This window comes from Camelina sativa, chromosome 5, assembly GCF_000633955.1.
Source record: "Camelina sativa cultivar DH55 chromosome 5, Cs, whole genome shotgun sequence".
NCBI lineage: Eukaryota > Viridiplantae > Streptophyta > Magnoliopsida > Brassicales > Brassicaceae > Camelina > Camelina sativa.
Genome location: NC_025689.1, coordinates 4921483 through 4942697, shown reverse-complemented (window position 1 = coordinate 4942697; position 21215 = coordinate 4921483). Strand labels below are relative to the sequence as shown.

The following is a 21215-nucleotide window of genomic DNA, read 5'->3' as shown; positions in this document are numbered from 1 at the left end:
ACAAAATGTGTTTTATTTATTTTTCAATTGGAAATATATTTTTTTTATTAAAAAAACTGAAAAATGAATATGAACAAATATGAAGTCAACATATTAATGCATGACAATAATTTTGAAATGTTTTGTTTGACAACATATTAATGCATGACAATAATATGGTGGGACTTTAATTTTTTTTTTAACATTGTGACAAAATATATTTCTTCCAACTTTTTGTATCAACATGTAATATATTTCCTAATGAAATCATATACCATATTACCCAAAAATAAAAACTACTGATCAAACCAATTATAAAAAAATGTTTTCATACTTTCAAAGTAAAAATTGAAACCAAATTAATTTATGATAGACTAATTAATCTATGTTCTAATATATTTTAAAAAATTAAATTGTATTTAATAATCATATATTTTGTATTAAAGACAAAACTAAAATAAAATTTAATTTGTATTAAATATTTTATTTCATTGTTGTGCGTAGCATGTAAACTAAAATATTTGTAATATTTTTAAGGAACATTTGTTTTTGGTGTAAAGCGAAAGTGGTTGAAGTTGTGTATTGCGCAATAGGTGGCACTACATTTCATGCACTAACTGTAATTTGAAAATGAAAAACTCTGGTTTGACCTTGACACATCACACTTTCTCTCCATCCGAAGCTGTGGGAATACTCAAGTGTGTTGTTTTCAATGAGTCTGGAGTGTGGCAATCCGTTGTTTCATAGTTCTTTTCAAATGTTTTTTAATTTTATTTTGTGTACTAACTATTTGAAGGTACTATTCAAACTAAAATTGCCAACCCAAGTCACTTTTTTATTCTTAGGCCAACTTAGATGAATTGGACGACAAGGTGGCTTAACCCATCAAAGACTTAATAGGGAAGACATTCTATTCCAATGTCAAAGAATCCTCATACAATTTCCGGCTCTATGCACATCTATAAAAGACGATCAACACCACTCACCCTTAGAACTTGAGACACACATGTGTAAAAAAAATTCAACAAGGAATCATAAACCATTTACGCTTGAATTTTAACATTTTCAATTTTACATTTTTCCTTTTGTTATTTTAACAGATAATTACTGATGATGTAAACCAAAACTTAAAACTGAGGTTGAAGTCTCTCCAAGATTTGCAAGGGATAATTAAAGGCATTGATTGGGGTTTTAACATTACTGGTCTATTGTTGACAGGAAATACAACAACAAAAGTAAAACAACTTTTGATGTTGGGAGAAACCAGCAGGAAAAAGGAATAAAATCACTTGTCGTTTCATCTGCACAGCAAAGACAAATACAAGCCACATAAAAATAAGACAGTACAAATTTCAAATTTCACCGTATATGTATTACATATTGGTAGCATCGCAAAACAACACATTCTAATTGTAAAAGAGAAAGATATTTTAATATTTTAATCTTTTATACATTTTATTATTTAATAAATTAAACATGACTAATAAATTAAATTATACATCAAGGTTTGTTTTTAGTAATGGAGTGTTGGTTAGGGTTGAGTATGGATAAATTATTATTTATGCTATGGATTGTTCGAATCTCCTTGTGATGATGATGTCAAATATCAACAATTAGCGAATCTTTTCATTAGAATTGAATGATTTTAGGTTTTTAGAAATTGATTTGTTGAATTAAGTATTAGATATATCTCTTAAGGATAATATATGTACCAAGTAAAATTTACAAGAACATGAAGTTTCTATTTTTCTCACTCAAGCTTGTGGGTAACCTCTTTTGAAGAGAGAAAGAGTCTTTTTCAATAATTTAATATATGAGATTTGATTGTAAAACAAAAGTAAAAATAAATCTGTGCGTAGCACGGAATAACCTCTAGTTAGTTATAAGATAACCAAATAGAAATAAATTGAAAGCATATTCTTTAGACAACAAAAAAGTACTTCATAGACACTATCATACACACCTGTAGTGTTCCCTTATTTTACGATAAATATTTTTTTTTTTTAAAGAAAAAACCTGAAGGCAAAAGAGGAAAACCCCTTAAGCCACATCTTTCCATAAATACTACCACTCACCATCGTCTTTGCACACCATCCAAATCTTCTAACTAGTCTCTCTCTTTCTCCCTGTCTCTCTGAGTCCGTGAAGGCTAAGTCTGAAATAATGACGAAGGATGAGGAGTCGATTGAGGATGAGTCGTTCTCCGGAAAGGACTACTTAGACCCACCGCCTGTGAAGATGTTCGAGGCGAGGGAACTCAAGAAATGGTCCTTCTACAGAGCAGTCATAGCTGAGTTCATAGCTACTTTCCTCTTTCTATACGTTACCGTTTTGACAGTCATCGGCTTCAAGAGCCAGACTGATGCCAAAGCAGGTGGCGGAGCTTGCGCTAGCGTTGGCCTCCTCGGCATCTCTTGGGCCTTTGGTGGCATGATCTTCATCCTCGTCTACTGCACTGCCGGAATCTCTGGTTTATCTCTCTCTCCTTAACCATATTAATAAGTTTTATTGATTAGCATAGATAAATGCAAATGCTTCGTAACTTGAGGATCCTGAAATTTCTACAAATGTAAATTTTTATCTCAACTTGATCATCTGGTTATATAAAATTACTAATCATATGTGTGTATATATATATATATAGGTGGACACATTAACCCTGCGGTGACGTTTGGGCTATTCCTGGCTAGCAAGGTATCATTGGTGAGAGCTGTGTCTTATATGGTGGCTCAGTGTCTCGGAGCCACTTGCGGAGTTGGTTTGGTGAAACTCTTCCAGTCGACTTATTACAACCGTTATGGCGGTGGAGCCAACATGCTCTCCGACGGATACAATGTTGGTGTTGGTGTTGGCGCTGAGATTATCGGAACTTTTGTCCTCGTCTATACCGTCTTCTCCGCTACCGACCCTAAGCGAAATGCCCGTGACTCTCACATTCCTGTAAGCAATTCTAAACTATGCTACCTCAATTAAGTCTCGATCACATGAATTAACATTTACAAGTATCAAAAACCTAGCTAAAGATAAATTAAGACTACATAGATTTGATTGTTTTCTTTTGTTTCCTTTATTTTTTAACAAAATGTAGTACTAGTGGTGATTACACAAAATCAGAATTGGAAGATAAATCAGGATAGATTTTTTGATTTCGTTGTCGAAAAATAATGTAGTACTAGTGCCAGCTATATAACGCATTTATTATTTTAATACTGATAACGATGTCGTCTAGCCATTTTGGCCCTAACGAAAATAATACGGACCAGATAAGTGTAGCGTCTATCTTCTTCTATGAGATAAACGACGAAAGGGTGTCCAATTATTTTTCACTCAAGTTCTTGTATCTTTCTTTGGTACCAAATGTCTTTTTACACGTTATAACGACATACCCTATTTGTGCTCCACGTCTCTTCATCACATGTCTTTGTATGTAAATGGTCCAAATCTATTCTGCATTTTCACAACGACCCATGTGTATATGTTCATACATTTTCCATGATATATGTCCTTTCAAGTATATATGATTTTTTTACAAAACCAAATCTTTCTGTTATGCACATGGTCATTACTTGATTCTTTGTCTATTTTTAGTAATATTAGTACCTATATAGTTCATTCAAATTCAAATGTCTATATCATTGTTCGAAGATTGATTTATTTTGTATGACATTAATGAATTGAAGGTATTAGCACCATTGCCTATTGGATTTTCCGTGTTCATGGTTCATTTAGCCACTATCCCAATTACTGGCACCGGAATTAATCCAGCTAGGAGTTTTGGAGCTGCCGTCATCTACAACAATAAAAAGGCTTGGGATGATCAGGTTCTTATTTTCACCATCTTAATACACGTTTTTGCTCCTTAGTCCTTAGATCAACTTATTAATGAGTAATTTTTTTTTTCAATTACAGTGGATATTCTGGGTCGGTCCATTTGTGGGTGCAGCCATTGCAGCATTTTACCATCAGTTTGTGTTGAGAGCTGGTGCTATGAAGGCCTATGGGTCAGTGAGAAGCCAACTTCACGAGCTTCACGCTTGATTTTGATTTTTCAATCTATCGAAGAGGTGAAGAATCTTTGGACCAGGACAAAAGGAGAAAGGAAAAAAAGGGGCCCAAATCATATAAAAGAAAATATGAATATTTCGGTGAGTGACATTGTAGTGTGTCTTATTTGTGGCTTTGATGGGAGGTTTGAGTGTAACAATTTGTACCATACAAGCCTTCGTGTGAATGTATGTGTTATTTGATGCATATGATATTTTTATTTCCTCTACTTAATTATCAATGCTTCTATATCTTTGATCCATCATCACTATAACTTTCTATACACAACTTGATACGTCACTAAAGAAAAATGAATTGTGTCACTTATACATATTGATGCAAATGAATTTTGTATCCCTTAACACTTATGTAATTGATTTTGAATAGAATGATGCAATTATTTTATAAATTTTCACATTGATTTAATATTTTGTATCATTATTTATTTTCATTGTTTTTTTAACATTTTGTATGATTATTTCATTATTATTTTATCATATACTCTCTCCGTTTCAAAATATATAATATTTTAGTTAAAACACGCATATTAAGAAATAGTTACTTTAAAAAAGTTTAACCAATCATAAACAAGACCGCATAATAGAAAATATAAAATTAATCTAAAAGTTGCATATAAAGTTGGAAGTATCATATATTATGAAACAAAAATACTTCTCTAAACATCCTACATTATGAAACGGAGAGAGTATTATTTTTTAAAATTTTGAATTAGTAGTTATCTGCATATGCATGTTGCCTTTTAAATTTTAAATTTTAGATTTTATACTGTTCTTATAATGATGTTACAACGCCTACTCTTTCTTCATTATCTTTGAACATAGTTGATAGAGGACTGAAACACCTTTGGAGACATGATCAAAATCATTTTTGAGGAAAGTGACTTGACTCCCCAGCGTGGTTATTTCTTTTTTTTTGGGTTTGCTTGTCGGCTACATATTCACAACTTATATACACATCCCCTTTTATTAATTAGGAAGTAGATTTAGTATATTAATTCAAAAGTAGATTTGGTAAAGTAACATTTTATTTGTAAGGTTTACATAATTAAATATGTGCTATTTGAATAAATATCAAAACTAAAAAAATCTTATTTATATTATGTATAATTTAGTAGATGTCCATTAAAGCTCAGTCTATTAGGTTATGCTTGTTCACCAAGTTGTATCTCCTATATATACTCTATTATGTCTATGGAATAAGATAAGCTTTCCCCACAAATCTATTACTTTAACACATTATCAGTACGATCCTAGCCGTCCTAACGTCCTAAGGAAAAAAAAAACTCTAACCGCCCATGTTGAGCAGCAGCCGTCACCGCTTTATCTACTCTCCAACTTTGAACGTCTCTCTTCTCCGGTACACATGCTCTAATCTTATACACATAATTGATTATTTGGTTGGTCAACAATCACGGCTGGCTTGTTATACATAAGATGCTTTACTATAATACTTCATCTTATGTTTCTGATTTCGTTATACGTATTGCTACTACTTTTATTACTCACATACATCATGCATCTTATGATTTTTTTTTAATCGATATTACTTACATACATCATCATCTTATGATTGTTTATTTAATCGATATTACTCACATATATGATACAAAATATAAGCTGTTTTACTTATGCATGTTATTATTATTATTATATGATTCATGCACTCTTATTAAGTACTCACATAGATGCATATTATTATTATCAATATGCACGCACGCGTATTATGCAATTATTAATATTATTATTATTAATATTATTATATGATACATAATATCATACATGCACTAGTATATAGATACAGGCACACATTAATATGCTTCTACGTACTTTGTGTATAAACCATGTATGCGTTAAGTATATTTCTTTTGAGTTAAGTTTAATTTGTGTTGTGTGTTAATCATGTATAGTGACATGTCGAAACTCTCAAACCTTGATTTTGCTGCCCTTGATCTCTCCGGAGATAATTACTTGGCATGGGCGCTTGATGCCAAGTTTTGGTTGAAATCCAAAGGGCTGGGTGATACAATCATCCATGGAAACAAAGAAGATGAGCAAAAGAAGTCATAAGCAATGACGTTGCTTCGCCATCACCCACGAGAGTCTTAAGAATGAGTAGATCTGATCTGAAAAAAAGGTATAAACACCAAAAGACAATGATTCTACCAAGAGGTCGATAAATGATTGGACGCGGTGATTTGAAAATACTATTCGCCATCACTGCTACGAATGCCTTAAAAATTACTGTGTTCAATCATATCGGGTTCTTGGTAAAATCACCGTCTTTTGGTGTTCATACCTTTCTTTCAGATCGCTTCAAAAGATCTTCCACGACCAAATACTCATTCTTAAGACTCTCGGAGGTGATGACGAAGCAACGTCATTGCTTGTGCTTTCTTTTGCTCATCTTCTTTGTTTCCATGGATGATTGTATCACCCAGCCCTTTGGATTTCAACCAAAACTTGGCATCAAGCCCCCATGCCAAGTAATTATCTCCGGAGAGATCAAGGGTAGCAAAATCAAGGCTTGAAAGTTTCGACATGGTCACTATACATGATTAACACACAACACCAATTAAACTTAACTCAAAATGGTTATACACAAAGTACGTAGAAGCATATTAACGTGTGCATGTATTATACTAGTGCATGTATGATATTATGTATCATATAATAATATTAATAATAACATGCATAATACGAGTGCGTGCGTATTGATAATAATAATATGCATCTATGTGAGTACGTAATAAGAGTGCATGAATCATATAATAATAATAACATGCATAAGTAAAACAGCTTATATTTTGTATCATATATGTGAGTAATATCGATTAAATAAACAATCATAAGATGTATGATGTATGTGAGTAATATACTAATATCGATTAAATAAACAATCATAAGATGCATGATGTATGTGAGTAATAACATGCATAAGTAACAACAATAAAGTGAAGCATGTATAAAGTAGTAGCAATACGTATAACGAACTGAAATCAGAAACATTAAATATCAATGATCATCAGTTCATCACTTTGATTATAGTTTTTCACGATATTTTTGAAATATTTGCATGAACCAGAAGGACACCCACAATCCAAAGAGAAGCAAGTCTCTCTATCGATGTTATCATGCATGTAAAATCTTTCACCGCAAAGCAAAAAAAAAAGTCCAGTTTCTATATCTAAACGTACGGGAATATATTGATCGGGCTTATCTCAGCAGTTTTTGTTTCTTGATTCCTCACCAAACTTTGGCTTTTATTGGATTTTAGTTGGAAATATTTTAAGATGTGGATTCTTTCTTGTAAGGAAACTTGAAAGTTGAAACAAATACATGAAACCATTAATTCAAAGTGGACAAAAGAAAAAAAGCTCAATTACATATTAATGATTCAGCATGCATGATCTTATTTACAATGAAGGTTGATCATCAAAGCCTAATTAAATATATATATATATATATATATATATATAGACTTCGTTTTATATAAATAAAAGACTTAACTTTCTCGTTAACCTTCATAATGATGATGAGTTTACTATGGTTTTTAACTTTATATATATGCACATTGACCCCATTACGTGATTCTTCGACTCCGTTAAAATTTAAAAACTTGAAATTACGATTTATTAATAAGCTTCCAAATTATGAGATACCAAATTTACATTAGTTTTCTTTCTATTTAAAAAGTTTTAATGGTAAAATAAATAAATAAATATTCATTATACTATTATTTACGCAAAAAAAAAAAAAAAAAAAAAAAAAAAAAAAAAAAAAAAAAAAAAAAAANATCAAAATCAAAATTAACCTGCACGACGCACGTAGCACAAGAAAAAGAAAAAGAAAAAGAAAAATAAAATAGAAAAGCACACCAGACCAGAGCACCGCCCCACCTTCTCTACTAGAACAACCTCTCCCATCCTTTTCAGTTTTCAACTCTCATTCCCTTCAATAAAAAAAACCCTAATTTTCACAATCACCAAAAGCAATGGCCGCCGCCGCACCACCACCACCACCAACGGCAGCACCAGAACCTACCGACATGGTCCCACTAAAGTCCCCAATCGGCCACCCAGTCTTCTCACGTATCCGCCTCGCAACACCATCAGACGTCCCATTCATCCACAAACTAATCCACCAAATGGCCGTCTTCGAACGCCTCACTCATCTCTTCGCCGCCACCGAGACAGGTCTCACTTCCACACTCTTCAACTCTCGTCCTTTTCAATCATTCACAGTCTTCCTCTTAGAAGTCTCTCGTTCTCCATTCACCGAAATCGCTCCGTCATCTCCCGATTTCACGCCGTTTCTCAAAACTCATAGCCTTGATCTCCCGATCGAGGATCCGGAAAGCTACAATTTCTCGCCGGATATGTTAAACGACGTCGTCGTTGCTGGGTTTGTTCTGTTTTTTCCGAATTACTCGAGTTTTTTGTCGAAACCTGGTTTCTACATTGAGGATATATTTGTGAGGGAGCCGTATAGGAGGAAAGGGTTTGGGAGTATGTTGTTGAGTGCTGTGGCGAAACAAGCTGTGAAGATGGGTTATGGTAGAGTTGAATGGGTTGTTCTTGATTGGAATGTGAATGCTATTAAGTTTTATGAGCAGATGGGTGCTGAGATTTTGCAGGAGTGGAGAGTTTGTAGGCTTACTGGTGATGCTCTTGAAGCTTTTGATAAGGTTAACAACATCTAGAGAGATTTGATGTTGGAGAGTTTATCGTATCAGATTCGATTCACTTCCTTTTTGCTTTCAAGCTTTAAACTTTGTTCTGTTCTGTTTGTGTTTGTTTTCCTCTTCTTCTTACTGTTTATGGAAGAGTTGGCATTGATCATGATTCTCTCTGCTTACTTACTTGATTACTCAATGAGAAAAACCCTTTTGTGGAATGTATGAAATGTTTTCAAGTTCTTAGTAGAGTTATGTAATTCTGATTCCTAGACATGGTTGCTTTGTTACTATAGTATCTGCTGTATGTTACGGATATGAAAAATTGGAGAATTGTCATAGTGAATCGAGAAGATATAGAAGTGGAAAACAGATAAATTGTCACAGAAACAAGATTGGAGTGATAGGCGAATGTTACTTTTTACCAATATTGTATTGATGTGTGATAGTTGTTTACCTGGCTTAGTCGGCTGTTCCCTTTGACGCCAACATAGCCGAGTTGGTTGAGGAACGAGGTCGAATTAGAGTAGAAGCGGAGGCAGACCAAAGTCGTTTACACATGAAGATGGTGCAAGCCAATAGCCACATCTATGGCAATGCTAAGCATTTCAAGAAGTTTCCAACTTTTAGCCATGATACAGTTCGACTTGAAGGGGTATACACAATGTTTATCCATCAATAGTCAGATAGATAAGAAAAAACAAATTTTGAAAGATGATTTTACATGAGGATTAAATTCTGGTGAAGTATTTGGATGGAAAGTGATTTTACTAGTTGTTGAAAAATGCAAGAATCTCGCCATAGTCATCTTCAAGTATAAGGACTTCGATGGAACTGAGCAAAAAAAAACTGGTCATTTTCCCTTCGTGCTGTTGTGGATGCTCTTATAATTTTATAAAATATTAAATCTAGTGATGTATAAAAAATAGTCAAATTAAATTGAAATGGTTTTGAAATAGTTTATAAATGGTTGTGAGTAGTTTTGAAATTAAATTGAAATTTCAAATGGAACAAATGAACCACATTCAACTAGGACATGTACGTAGACTATGAAGACAGCCTGATTTGCTCTGCGTAAAAAATGGCAGCCGCTGCACTGCACCACCACCAACGGCAGAACCAGAATCAAATATGGTCAAAACAGGTCTCCATAAGTTGATTGCGAGGTACGACTCTTAAGATGGGTGGTTGCAAACTTGCAACTATATGAGACAAGCTTTCTTGCGTAAGTTTCAGTATATTTGGTTCACTCGGTTTAGTTGCATCAATTTGTGTTCAGTTCGAATTTTGGTTTATCCGGTATCAGATAAATTTTTATTGTTCTTATTATTAAAAACTTCGTTCAATTTCGATATAACTAACCCGATTACATTATAATATTATATGCTTGTACGGAAATAAATATATTGGACTCGTTATAATGGGCTTGAACCCTCTAAGCAAACTTACAAGTGTGTACCTCACAACTTGTCACACGGTCGCGTTTGCCTCACAGCAAAACACTATAATGAAGTTTCTACGTGGGCCAAGCTGGCCCCAAAATGCATTATTGAATTTTACATAATTCTTTACATTTATAAATGTTTTATGAAAAAAACAAACACATTTTTATAAAATAGGTCTCTATAGCATTTTAAATTGATCTCTTGCACTATAAAGTAAGTAAGAGATTAAAAAAATGTACCGATAGAAACTCTTTCTGACAGTTAATTGCCAAATTGCTATCTCCCCATACGAATATTAAAGTCTAAATTACTGGTAATGCTTATATTATTAGATTATCAAACATAAAACAAAAAGCTAAATTTAGAGACATAAAAACATAAACAGAATGAGAATAAAGATAATAAACTTATCAAGAGACTTTTAGTTTAATAATCTAACAAGTTGAGTAATCACTTTTTCACTTTTTTTAGTTCAATATGGATAATTTATTCTTTTTACCAAGAGTTCCTTTTTAGTATAGGTTTTAACATATTTTTCAGTTCAGCAAAAATAGAACTTATTCCCTCGGTCTTAAAACATTAGAAGAAAAAAATATTATAGTAAGATTGCGGATAGAGTTTGTTAAGTAAATTAAAAATTATTAGACATAGAAATATGAATTTTTTTTTTTGTTCACTAAAAATATGATCTTAGGATTAAATTGTGAACTATCACATAAGATAAAGATTTTATCATAAATTTCTGGAAGACGGGTTACATCTGAATAATTTCTGGATTATTATTGTTCAAAATTTCTGATTTTCAAAATTTGAATAGTTTGAGACATATATCATATTTATCATTAACAGTTTATGTATAAAATTACACAAGCTTTGATGACTTTATAAAACTACACAAGGTCTAAATTTCTGATTATGATATAAAGTGGATCAACTCATTTAACCCATTAATCCATTAAGCTAAATGAGCTGTGGGTTGATCCAAAGTTCAAACCATTTGCTTAATGAATTGAGTTGACTCATTATCCATTAAATATTAAATCTCTATGGTTATGGGTTGGTTTACCCAAATTGACACCTTTAGATAAAGTTAATTACCATGAATGATATATCATATACATATGTTCTAATTAAAATGTGTAATTTTTGAGCATATGATTTTAAAAGTAATTTAAAACTCAAAATAATACATCATGTTCAGACACATTAATTAAATTTACATGTGTTATGTGATCAATAATATTTTTTCTCACAAAGCCACTTGTTGATATCTATATCATAAAGCTTCACAACGAAAATTTATTGTTTTATATTAATTAACACATTATTTGATGTTAATTGTGATGAATGTTTGGAAGATTTTAAATGGCGTATAAATTATAATTTTTTAGAAAATTTTATAAAAGAAAATTCAAAAATTTAGTGAAGTGGAATTTGGATTTCATTAAAAAAATTAGCAAAAAAATGTTTTAGATTTCTAGTTGATAGGATATCCCTTTTTTCAAAATTGTAAGTGGCTATAAACTATATATTTAGAAAATTTAAACAAAAAAGAAATCATTTTAAAAAACACAACATTCGAAGCTTTTCAGCATTTGTGTAACATAATTTTTTTTTTAATATCATATTTGAAGGAGACGATATTATACATATATATATATATATAGGCTTTTAAGTGAGTTATAAAATTTGTACATGAAATCACAAACACTCCAAAATCTAGTTGTCCTGCTAGATTTTTTTTTTAAAAAAATCTCTTTGATTGATATTTTATTCACTTGCAATTGGAAATGAAGAAATTTAGAAGAATAGTCAAGGCCAATCGAAGGAAGAGAAACAAATCATATAGTAGAATTAATGAGCAGTTTTTCCTTCAATACTAATTTAGTCAATGAGAACTACATAATCTCATTTTCATTGGTTTATGAAAAAACTGTACAATTGGGGCTTTATACAAACCTGAAGCCTTAAACCAAAAGTACAAAAGAATTAGACTTGTTTTTTTTGTTAAACCACTTCTTCTTACACATGAACACATAACTGACATAAGAGTGGACAGATATTGTAATATCAAAACAGGATGTGGTTCAAACTTTTCAACTTCCCTTTCATGCATCTCCTTTTAAGTCCCTCTAGTTTGATACAAAGTCCATCTTTGATTTTTATTTCAATTTCCAACATAACCTTTCCAAGTGTATTATGAAAAATATTACTTACTAGCTAGGATTTACACCCAAAACCATATCCATCTGTTAACAATTAAAACTATAATTGATAGTAAAGTCTAAAGAATCAAACCAAGCTAAAGAATTAAAGTACCAATTGATACTACTTTTCGTTCCTTTCCCTTTATCTTGAACAAAATTGTAGTGTTTTGTCTTGATTACATGAATCCAAAGTTGGTAGAGAAATAATTGATTTCGTTGTCGACAAATCTAGACTACGAGTTTTAACATCTTCAATTACAGCCATATATAGAACACACTTATTAATGTCGGCTAGCTATTTTGCACTAACGACAATACTGTCAAAGTAGTACGTGTACCGGCTAGAGTCTTCTATGAGGTGAAACAACGACATGGGTGTCCATTTTTTTCCATACTCATTTAAATTTCTTGGCTTTTTTTTTTTGGGTAACAAGATGTCTTTTTCCACGATATAACGACGACATGTGCTTCACGTTGCTTCAATCCCATGTCTTTTCAGTTTTCACCAACATAAAAAATTTTAGGATGCTATTATCGAAATAGTTCATCAATTTATTCTTAAATTAATATTGGATTCATATATATATATATATATATACCAAGTGAAACGAAGATTGGATCATGGTATAGATGACCGCGCGTCTTTATGTTGCATTTCGTGTGTTGTTTCAAATCGCAGAAGAGCCAACTTGTGTTTAAAACTGATTGCCATATTAGAAAATGACTCAAGATAATATAGAACAAGAGGTTAACTTTTCTTGATTTTTTTTAAGCGTTAGCAAAATTTTCCGAAAGAGGTGATTAATGATGACCTACAGGATAGATGAGAACGATACGAGGCGTACAAAATCGAGGGACGGCTAAATATATACTATGATACGTTGAGTTGATACATAGTGAAGTCTCTTTGATTAATCAACCTGACCAAAAAAGAAATGAAAAGGAGAAGAGAGTGACCTACTTTAACGTGTAACACATGACATTACCAAGAAGAGAGATCAACCTCATAGCTCAAATAAGGATGAGATAGCGTTTTACTTTATCATATGTGGCATATTTAGATTGGCTTATAATTAAAATTTTATTCCTAAACATGATAGCCTTAGAAGCAAGTAATAACTTCAACTTTTCTATAAATACAGATCCTCTAAAACCCTATTTTCACATCACTGTCTTCAAAAATCAAGTAACAAAAAAAAATGGCAGCTCCCGCGCCTCCAACCGCAGCACCAGAGCCAACGACAGTGCCTGCAGAGACTTCAAAGACCGACCACCCTATGTTTTCCCGTATCCGCCTCGCAACGCCGTCCGATGTTCCTTTCATTCACAAGCTAATCCACCAAATGGCAGTTTTTGAGCGCCTCACGCATCTCTTTGTCGCCACCGAGTCTGGTCTTGCCTCCACGCTCTTCAACTCCCGTCCCTTCCAAGCCGTCACCGTCTTCCTCTTGGAGATCTCCCGTTCCCCATTTTCCACCACTGACGCTACGTCCCCCGACTTCACCCCATTTCTTGAGACACATAACGGTGATCTCCCCATCGAGGATCCGGACAGTCAAGATTTCTCGCCGGATAAGCTCAAAGACGTTGTGGTGGCTGGATTTGTTCTGTTCTTCCCGAACTACCCAAGCTTTTTAGCGAAACAGTGTTTCTACATCGAGGATATCTTCGTGAGAGAGCCTTACAGGAGAAAAGGCTTCGGGAAAATGCTACTAACTGCTGTGGCCAAGCAAGCGGTGAAGTTGGGTATGGGAAGAGTGGAGTGGATTGTGATTGATTGGAATGTGAATGCTATCAACTTCTATGAGCAGATGGGTGTTATAGTTTTTAAGGAATGGAGACTTTGTAGGCTTACTGGCGATGCACTTCATGCTATTGACAAGCTAAGCATCTAGAATTTGATGTTTTGCTGCTGAGTACTCGACCCATCCATCGATCACTTCCTTTAAACTTTGTGTCTCACTTGTTTTTAATTTGTTGAATAATACACCTCAAGTTTTCAAAGTAGAGAGATGTAACTGTGATTCCTGTTATGTTACTTTGATTTACATTATTGTTGTATTTTCCGGATTTGAATAAAAGGATAAGCCATGTTTAAAATAAAGTTTGAAGATCTTTTTATTTAATGTGTATAAGTAAGAGGTTTAAAAATTAATTTACCTCAATTCATTTTTTTTTTTTTTTGAAACGAACCTCTGTTTGACTGTTCCACAGTTCCACTCACACATGTTATTATAATTAGGTCCTAGTAAAATTTATCGTAACGTGATCCTAAAAATAATAATTTGAAGACATGATACAATTCCACTTCAATAAATTATATATCGTTCAACAAAATTACAATATCGTAATAGAATTAAGAAAAAAAAAAGAAATCTCAGTTGATGAGTACATGATAATTAAATTACGGTAATTAAGGATTAAGATAGAAAGTAAAATTTATTCGTTGACGAGGCGACAATTCTTACGAATCTCACCACCTTGATCTCCACGTGTAAGGACTTTGATGGAACTCATCTTGATCATGGACCGACCAAACTGAGCAAGAAAAGTGCCGGAGTTTTGGAAAATACTAGCAATGTGAGCAGCGGAGGGATCAGTCAACAAGGCGGCGTCGGAGGTGAAGAGTCCTTTGTGTCGTAGAAGAGAGACGAAGTAGCCACTGTCAAAAGAGAGAGATCCGGTAGGGTCCATTCCAACCATTGCGGAAGAGTTGAGTCTTAGAGATTTGTCGGAGCATTTGGATTTGAGGAAGGATGCGTAGTTAGGGTCCAGGGATGGATCTGTATCCCCTTTTCCGGTGAAGTTCAAGAGCCTCCGACCAAATACACCGCAACGCGCTGTTCCTATCGTGTGCGCTCCTGTTTCATACAATTTCGTTTCCTTTTAGTATATATAAAAAAAAAAGATAGCAATTAAATTAGTTGATTAATGAGTACTTTATATATCAGATCATTTATAATTGAATTTAAAATAATTTTTACATATATGATGTTCGAATTATGTCAATATATTTCGTATGTATAATATACTATTTCTTGAAGATTGGAAGGATTAAATTCGTAGCATCCCGTACACTTCGTAACATATGGACATGCACGTGCTTTGATATTCCCGCGATTTTCTTATTAATCATTCCCAATTCATAATTAAGGTCGTTATTATTATACTTGTTTGTTATATCAGTAACGTATATGTGATGATTACCAAAAGATAATATATGAAAATATGCTAAACCTGATAAAGCGACGAGGTCAACGACGTCCAAATCGCTCTCGGCAAAGAGTTTCTGTAGAGTGGTGAAGTTTGACCCACCAGAAGGTAAATCTCTGGCTGCCTCCGTTGCTAATGAAACTCTTCCATCAACACGTCCAGTAAAGACATTCCATAGCGGCCGTTGAAACTACAACATATCAAATTCCGGATTTAGCATTTTTTCGAAAATTCATAGATTTCTCTCAAAATCCAAACTAATCTGACTTCTTCTAAAAACAGGATTGTTTATCTATATCATCTACAATTACAAACATAGAAACGGAGCGAATGAGAATCGATTCTTGGTTTCATTTTTGATTGATTAGTAATCATGAAATATTTTTAGACGAGTTTGTTTATATATTACTTCATATGAGACGGCATCTCGGGCGGCTAAGGTGAGAATGTCAGCGCAAGAGACGGTTTCAGGGCATTGCTTTTCGAGAATAGATTTGATCTCATCGATGATTTCAAACCCGGTTAGCGACAGATTAGGTCTCGCTTCCTTCTCGGACGCCGCATTTTCAGCGAGTCGATCTAAAAGGAGTGATGCGTCGCACCCCTAAATATCATCAGTGATCCACATTAGACTTATGATCTTTACAAGAAAGATGTTCTATTTATAAAGAATAAAAAAATATACGCATATCATACCCTAACAAAGCAGTCATGGTAATGAACCCTCAGTAACTTGGGAGCCAAGCTAGGGTTTGCTGCGACTTTCTTGGACACAATCTCTTTCACGATTTCCTCGGCTTGAGGACAGGTCTTGTGATAGAAGTTCATCTTCAGCTTACCTTCCCATCTTCCTCTTCTCATCTCATGGCCATTGTTATTGAGTCTCTTACCATCAACACAAAGTAACATAACCAAAACCAAAACAAGTGGGAATAGAATCCGAAACTCAACACCTTTAGCCATGATTCGACTTTATAGTTTTGATGTTTGCTTTGAAGTATTTGTTCTTTTTGTATTTGAGGAATGCACTTGGCAGAGTTGCTTTATATAGAAACTGATGCTTGATACCCCATATGCCCGTTGAATTTTTAATATTCTTTTAGCAATTGAATAACTCTACTGAAATAATAATATATATCTGGGTGGCCAAGCAAAGTTCCCTGTATGTGTTGTGAAAATGAAGGATTAATTATTAAGGTTGCAAGTCAACAGAATTAATTAGAAATATTTATAATTCTCGCAAATAATCATTTAGCTTCATTAGTTGAACCATAACGTGAACATCCATTATGCAGATATGTTATAGATTTCACTGCTGTCTCCATAACCAATTTACATTAATTCAGGCATTTTTAAATTTTGTTTTTAACTTTCACCGTCGCAAGCGGAGCTTACTCTTGTGTCTTTTTCCATACGGAAGTTTCAGAACAAACAAACAAAAAGTTTGATCACATAAAGTGAAAAAGTTAAATGTAGGCAGTACATTTACGTTGGCACAAACGTTGAAGTGAGAGTTGAGATGGCGTCGTGACTTCGAAAGCGACCAAATAAATGACTCCCAACTTTTTGTTACGTACATTGCAGTAATTAAGCCAGTAACGCATAACGGCACTATGTCATATTATGATTAAGTTAGGAAGAAAGATGGTCAGTACACCAACTATACCATAATACATGACCACACATGCCAACTTTAGAAATGTATACTCAATTATATGAAGTATATGTATTGCATGGTCACATATACCAACTATATGATGACATATGCTCAACATCACAACAATTTTATTCCGGTACACCGTTCATCGAAATCCGGTGTTGACTAATATTGACCGGCGTTGACCAACAAAAAAATTCAAAAAAAAAGATTTAGAAATAAAAATAACAAAATTCTTTAGGAATCATCTAATAAGAAACCAAAATAAGAAATTTAATTGAATTATTTAGGAATCGTCTATGATATTTTATAATTAAAAATATATTTGTATCTAATATAAAGATATATTTTTATGTTTCACTCATTCAGTTTTATAATAGTTACTTTTTTTTCAATTTCAAAACTTAATTAAAATTGAAATAAAAATCATTCATAAGATATTAAAACTTAAACTCAAACCAAAAAATCTTGTTGTAGTGAATCAAATAAAAAACCTATTATTTTAACATTATTAATTAATAAACATCAACTTCTTACATAATTTATTTAAATACATATATAATATTATTTAATATTCTCAACAACAAAAATATTTTCTACAATAAAAAATACTTAGAACCAAACCAATACATGTCAAAATCACTAGAATTATTCCAAAAAAGTTATATACTCATGGTAAAATAAAAGTTTTATTATCTGAAAATATTATTAATGATTTTTTATTTCACTTTTATTAAGTTTTGCAAAAAAAAAACTAACTATTATAAGGCTGGATGAATATAATTAACATATACAAAATATAATTTTATAATGAATATAAACATTTTGTTAATTTTTGAACACATTAGATAATTCAATAAAAGAATTTTCTTATTTTTGTTTCTAAAATTAAAAATAAAAAATTTGAATATTTTTGTTGGTCAATATTGGTCAACGCCGGTCAATATTGGTCAACACCGAATTCCGACGAACGATGTACCGGAGTAAAATGATCGTGATGTTGAGCACATGTCATCATATAGTTGGTATATGTGGCCATGCAATACATATACTTCATGTAGTTGAGTATACATTTTTAAAGTTTGCATGTGTGGTCATGTATTGTGGTATAGTTGATGTAGCTGACTATCTTTTTCCCATTAAGTTATTCTGTTTTTGGGCTCATATGGGCCACATTTTAATTAACCTAGTGAAGGGGTCGAACAGCCCAACATGTCTGACTTCAGCTCATATCATGAACATTTTAACAAAATTTTGAAGAATTTTGAAGATTTTAATTATATCAGCTATTATTAGATTCTAATTATAAAGAATTTTGAAGATTTTAACAAAATCATCTAAAGTGAATAAGTTAAAGATTTCTAAGATTACTAAGAATAATCTATAGTTTTGTTGATTAGTTTTCTAAAATCTTGTAAAATACTCCAAACAATATCTATATATTTGTGATACTTTCCATTACTTTATTTTGTGAATAAAATATATAAAGTCATGAACCAATAACATAATAATTGAATTTATTAACAATCTGAGATTTTTTTATTTTAATTGAATAACATAAAACTTTTAATGTATTTATTAAAGTCTGAATCTAATAACACTAAATTTTAGTAGAGTTTAACAAAATCTTGATCTAATAACAACAGAATCTACATAACATTTAAAGTCTTTAAAACTTTACTCAAATCTCAAACCAATAACCCCACTTAAGTTATGTTTTTTGGAATCAATATTATTTAATATAGTTTTCTTTTTCTCTCAACAAATAAATTGGGATGCTAGCATAACAATATATTAGCATAAACCATTAATTAATTAAATTACAAACATTAATCAAAGATATTTTATTAGACAAAAAAGAAGCTTTATTTTGTCACAAGACAGAAAGAAGTTAATGTTAGAAAAATTAAAAGAGAAGCAAGATTTTGAAAGATATATAAAATAGCAAACAATAGTATAATATATAACATAATATAATGTAATTACTAATTTACTTAAGTAAGCCTAAAATTATCTAGTACTATTAAGTAGACTAGTGTACAAAACGTGTTGTTTACTAACACCCATTAGTATTGCAACAGCTGTCTTTACACAGTCCTTTATAAGTCTCGTCCTCTCCGATCATCTCTTCAACTTTGTACTGATCAAACCAAATCAAAAGCTAATGGAGCACCACAACCACCACCATCGCCGCCACCACCACCAACGCGACGACAGCGATGAAGATCGTCAATCCTTTGGAGGACCACCGCCGCGCAACAATTTCCCCGATGCTCCACCGCAACCCCATGGCCTTTACCAGCCACAACCTCCTTTCGACCCTTACGCGCCTCCGCCTCACTTCGGAGCTCCGGCACCACCGCCTCACTTCGGAGCTCCGGCACCACCGCCTTACTTCGATGCTCCGGCACCACCGCCTCACTTCGGAGCTCCGGCACCACCGCCTTACTTTGATGCTCCAGCACCGCCGCCTCCGTTCGGTCATGTGAGCCATGTCGGTCATCACTCTTCCAACGAGCCCTACCCGCCGGATCACCACCGTTACGGAGCTCATCCGCCGCCTGATTCGATGCTAGAGAGCCACACTGGCGTCTCGCACGTGGCTCACCATAGCTCACATCAGCCTCAACCCTACCCGCCTTCTGGTTTTGACCAAAGGCCTGATGAGAAGAACCGTGTGCCTGATAATATTGCCGGTCTCGCCGGAAGGGCTACGGTGAAGGTGTATTCTAAGGCGGAGCCTAACTATTATCTGACGATCAGAGATGGTAAGGTCATTCTGGCCCCAGCCAATCCATCTGATGAAGCACAGGTATGTCTAATCATCTCTCACTCACTCACCACGATCCAATTTACTTAACCACTTGGCTCGATGTGTTTGGAATGATTCACAGCTTTTGAATTTGTCTTGAGTTAAAAAGATTGAATCTTGTTGTCTACCATTTAGTTTTGTGGTTTAGGTTGTTAGATCCTATTGTTATGTTCATGTTTTCACGGTTTGTATAGGCTATTATTGATTCTGATGTTACTATTGATTGAGCATTTTCAAGCTTGCTGATGATATCATAGTTTATTAGTATTTCTTTGTGGTTGTTTGTTGGAAGATTTTCAATTTATTTTAGTATTTGATAGTTGCTTCCTTATGAATGCGCAGCACTGGTACAAAGATGAGAAGTACAGCACTCGGGTGAAGGATGCAGACGGTCATCCTTGTTTTGCTCTTGTAAACAAGGCTACTGGTGAAGCAATGAAGCATTCTGTGGGAGCTTCCCATCCTGTAAGCGTTTCTTCCTTACTTAGACAGTCTTTTGTCCTGCAGACTTATGTCCAATGCAAACTTGGGTAGATATTAGTTTTCATAACATTAGACAGCATTTGAAAACAGTTGGTCATGCATCTTATTAGAAATCACATTAGTCACCAACTAGGGATCTTAGTTGGAAGAAAGGAAACAGAGAGGTGCTTCAAGAGTTTTGGGAATGGTTCTGGAGAAACTCTTATTACGTTCTGCTAGTTTTGTTCTGTGATTCTGCATTGTTGTGTGTGTTAATCTCTGATAATAATAGGTTTATGATTCCATCAGCAAAATGTTATGATTATATCTTTGGATATTTGCAGGTGCATCTAATTAGATATGATCCTGATAGACTCGACGAGTCGGTGCTATGGACAGAGAGCAAGGATTTGGGAGATGGATATCGCACAATAAGGATGATAAACAATACGAGTTTACTCGTTGATGCATTTCATGGTGACAGCAAATCTGGTGGTGTCCGTGATGGCACGACTATTGTCCTTTGGGACTGGAACAAAGGCGAAAACCAGCGCTGGAAGATCTTTCCTTTCTGTAAGCCTTTTGTTAAACCTTTTATGCTTTACTTAGATCAATCTAGAGACCAGAGTTTAAACTTTGAATTAACCTCTTTCTTTTTGTAAATGCAGGAAAATTGGCGGGTGAAGTGGAAAAAAGTGGGGGGG

At 33.4% G+C, this 21215-nt stretch overlaps 5 protein-coding genes across 5 annotated transcripts; 4 read left to right on the top strand and 1 right to left on the bottom strand.

Annotated features, from left to right (window-relative positions):
* LOC104792715 (probable aquaporin PIP2-6) lies at positions 2030-4276 on the top strand. The gene is made up of 4 exons (XM_010510778.2): positions 2030-2449; positions 2624-2919; positions 3660-3800; positions 3889-4276. The coding sequence occupies exons 1-4, from the start codon at positions 2143-2145 to the stop codon at positions 4015-4017; spliced, it is 873 nt and encodes a 290-aa protein (XP_010509080.1). The 5' UTR covers positions 2030-2142; the 3' UTR covers positions 4018-4276.
* Positions 7912-8989, top strand: LOC104785544 (probable acetyltransferase NATA1-like). The gene has a single exon (XM_010510777.2). It carries the CDS (start codon positions 8035-8037, stop codon positions 8740-8742), a length of 708 nt encoding a protein of 235 aa, XP_010509079.1. The 5' UTR covers positions 7912-8034; the 3' UTR covers positions 8743-8989.
* Positions 13550-14488, top strand: LOC104785543 (L-ornithine N5-acetyltransferase NATA1). Its single transcript, XM_010510776.2, has one exon. It carries the CDS (start codon positions 13567-13569, stop codon positions 14260-14262), a length of 696 nt encoding a protein of 231 aa, XP_010509078.1. The 5' UTR covers positions 13550-13566; the 3' UTR covers positions 14263-14488.
* LOC104785542 (peroxidase 24-like) lies at positions 14696-16583 on the bottom strand. The gene is made up of 4 exons (XM_010510775.2): positions 16277-16583; positions 15990-16184; positions 15605-15770; positions 14696-15228 (listed from the first exon to the last, which is right to left on the bottom strand). The coding sequence occupies exons 1-4, from the start codon at positions 16541-16543 to the stop codon at positions 14807-14809; spliced, it is 1050 nt and encodes a 349-aa protein (XP_010509077.1). The 5' UTR covers positions 16544-16583; the 3' UTR covers positions 14696-14806.
* On the top strand, positions 19349-21215 carry LOC104785541 (arp2/3 complex-activating protein rickA-like). The gene is made up of 4 exons (XM_010510774.2): positions 19349-20049; positions 20392-20514; positions 20856-21084; positions 21180-21215. Coding segments are annotated over exons 1-4 (1002 nt in total). The 5' UTR covers positions 19349-19401; the 3' UTR covers positions 21182-21215.

Bases quoted from the DNA above. Each gene is read 5' to 3' on its own strand.
- LOC104792715 (XM_010510778.2), top strand. From the start codon at position 2,143: ATGACGAAGGATGAGGAGTCGATTGAGGATGAGTCGTTCTCCGGAAAG. The intron at 2,450-2,623 runs GTTTATCTCTCT...ATATATATATAG, and splicing joins CTGCACTGCCGGAATCTCTG to GTGGACACATTAACCCTGCG. The intron at 2,920-3,659 runs GTAAGCAATTCT...AATGAATTGAAG, and splicing joins CCCGTGACTCTCACATTCCT to GTATTAGCACCATTGCCTAT.
- LOC104785544 (XM_010510777.2), top strand. From the start codon at position 8,035: ATGGCCGCCGCCGCACCACCACCACCACCAACGGCAGCACCAGAACCT.
- LOC104785543 (XM_010510776.2), top strand. From the start codon at position 13,567: ATGGCAGCTCCCGCGCCTCCAACCGCAGCACCAGAGCCAACGACAGTG.
- LOC104785542 (XM_010510775.2), bottom strand. From the start codon at position 16,543: ATGGCTAAAGGTGTTGAGTTTCGGATTCTATTCCCACTTGTTTTGGTT. The intron at 15,771-15,989 runs GTAATATATAAA...GATATGTTGTAG, and splicing joins GAGATGCCGTCTCATATGAA to TTTCAACGGCCGCTATGGAA. The intron at 15,229-15,604 runs GTTTAGCATATT...TGTATGAAACAG, and splicing joins TGACCTCGTCGCTTTATCAG to GAGCGCACACGATAGGAACA.
- LOC104785541 (XM_010510774.2), top strand. From the start codon at position 19,402: ATGGAGCACCACAACCACCACCATCGCCGCCACCACCACCAACGCGAC. The intron at 20,050-20,391 runs GTATGTCTAATC...ATGAATGCGCAG, and splicing joins ATCCATCTGATGAAGCACAG to CACTGGTACAAAGATGAGAA. The intron at 20,515-20,855 runs GTAAGCGTTTCT...GGATATTTGCAG, and splicing joins CTGTGGGAGCTTCCCATCCT to GTGCATCTAATTAGATATGA.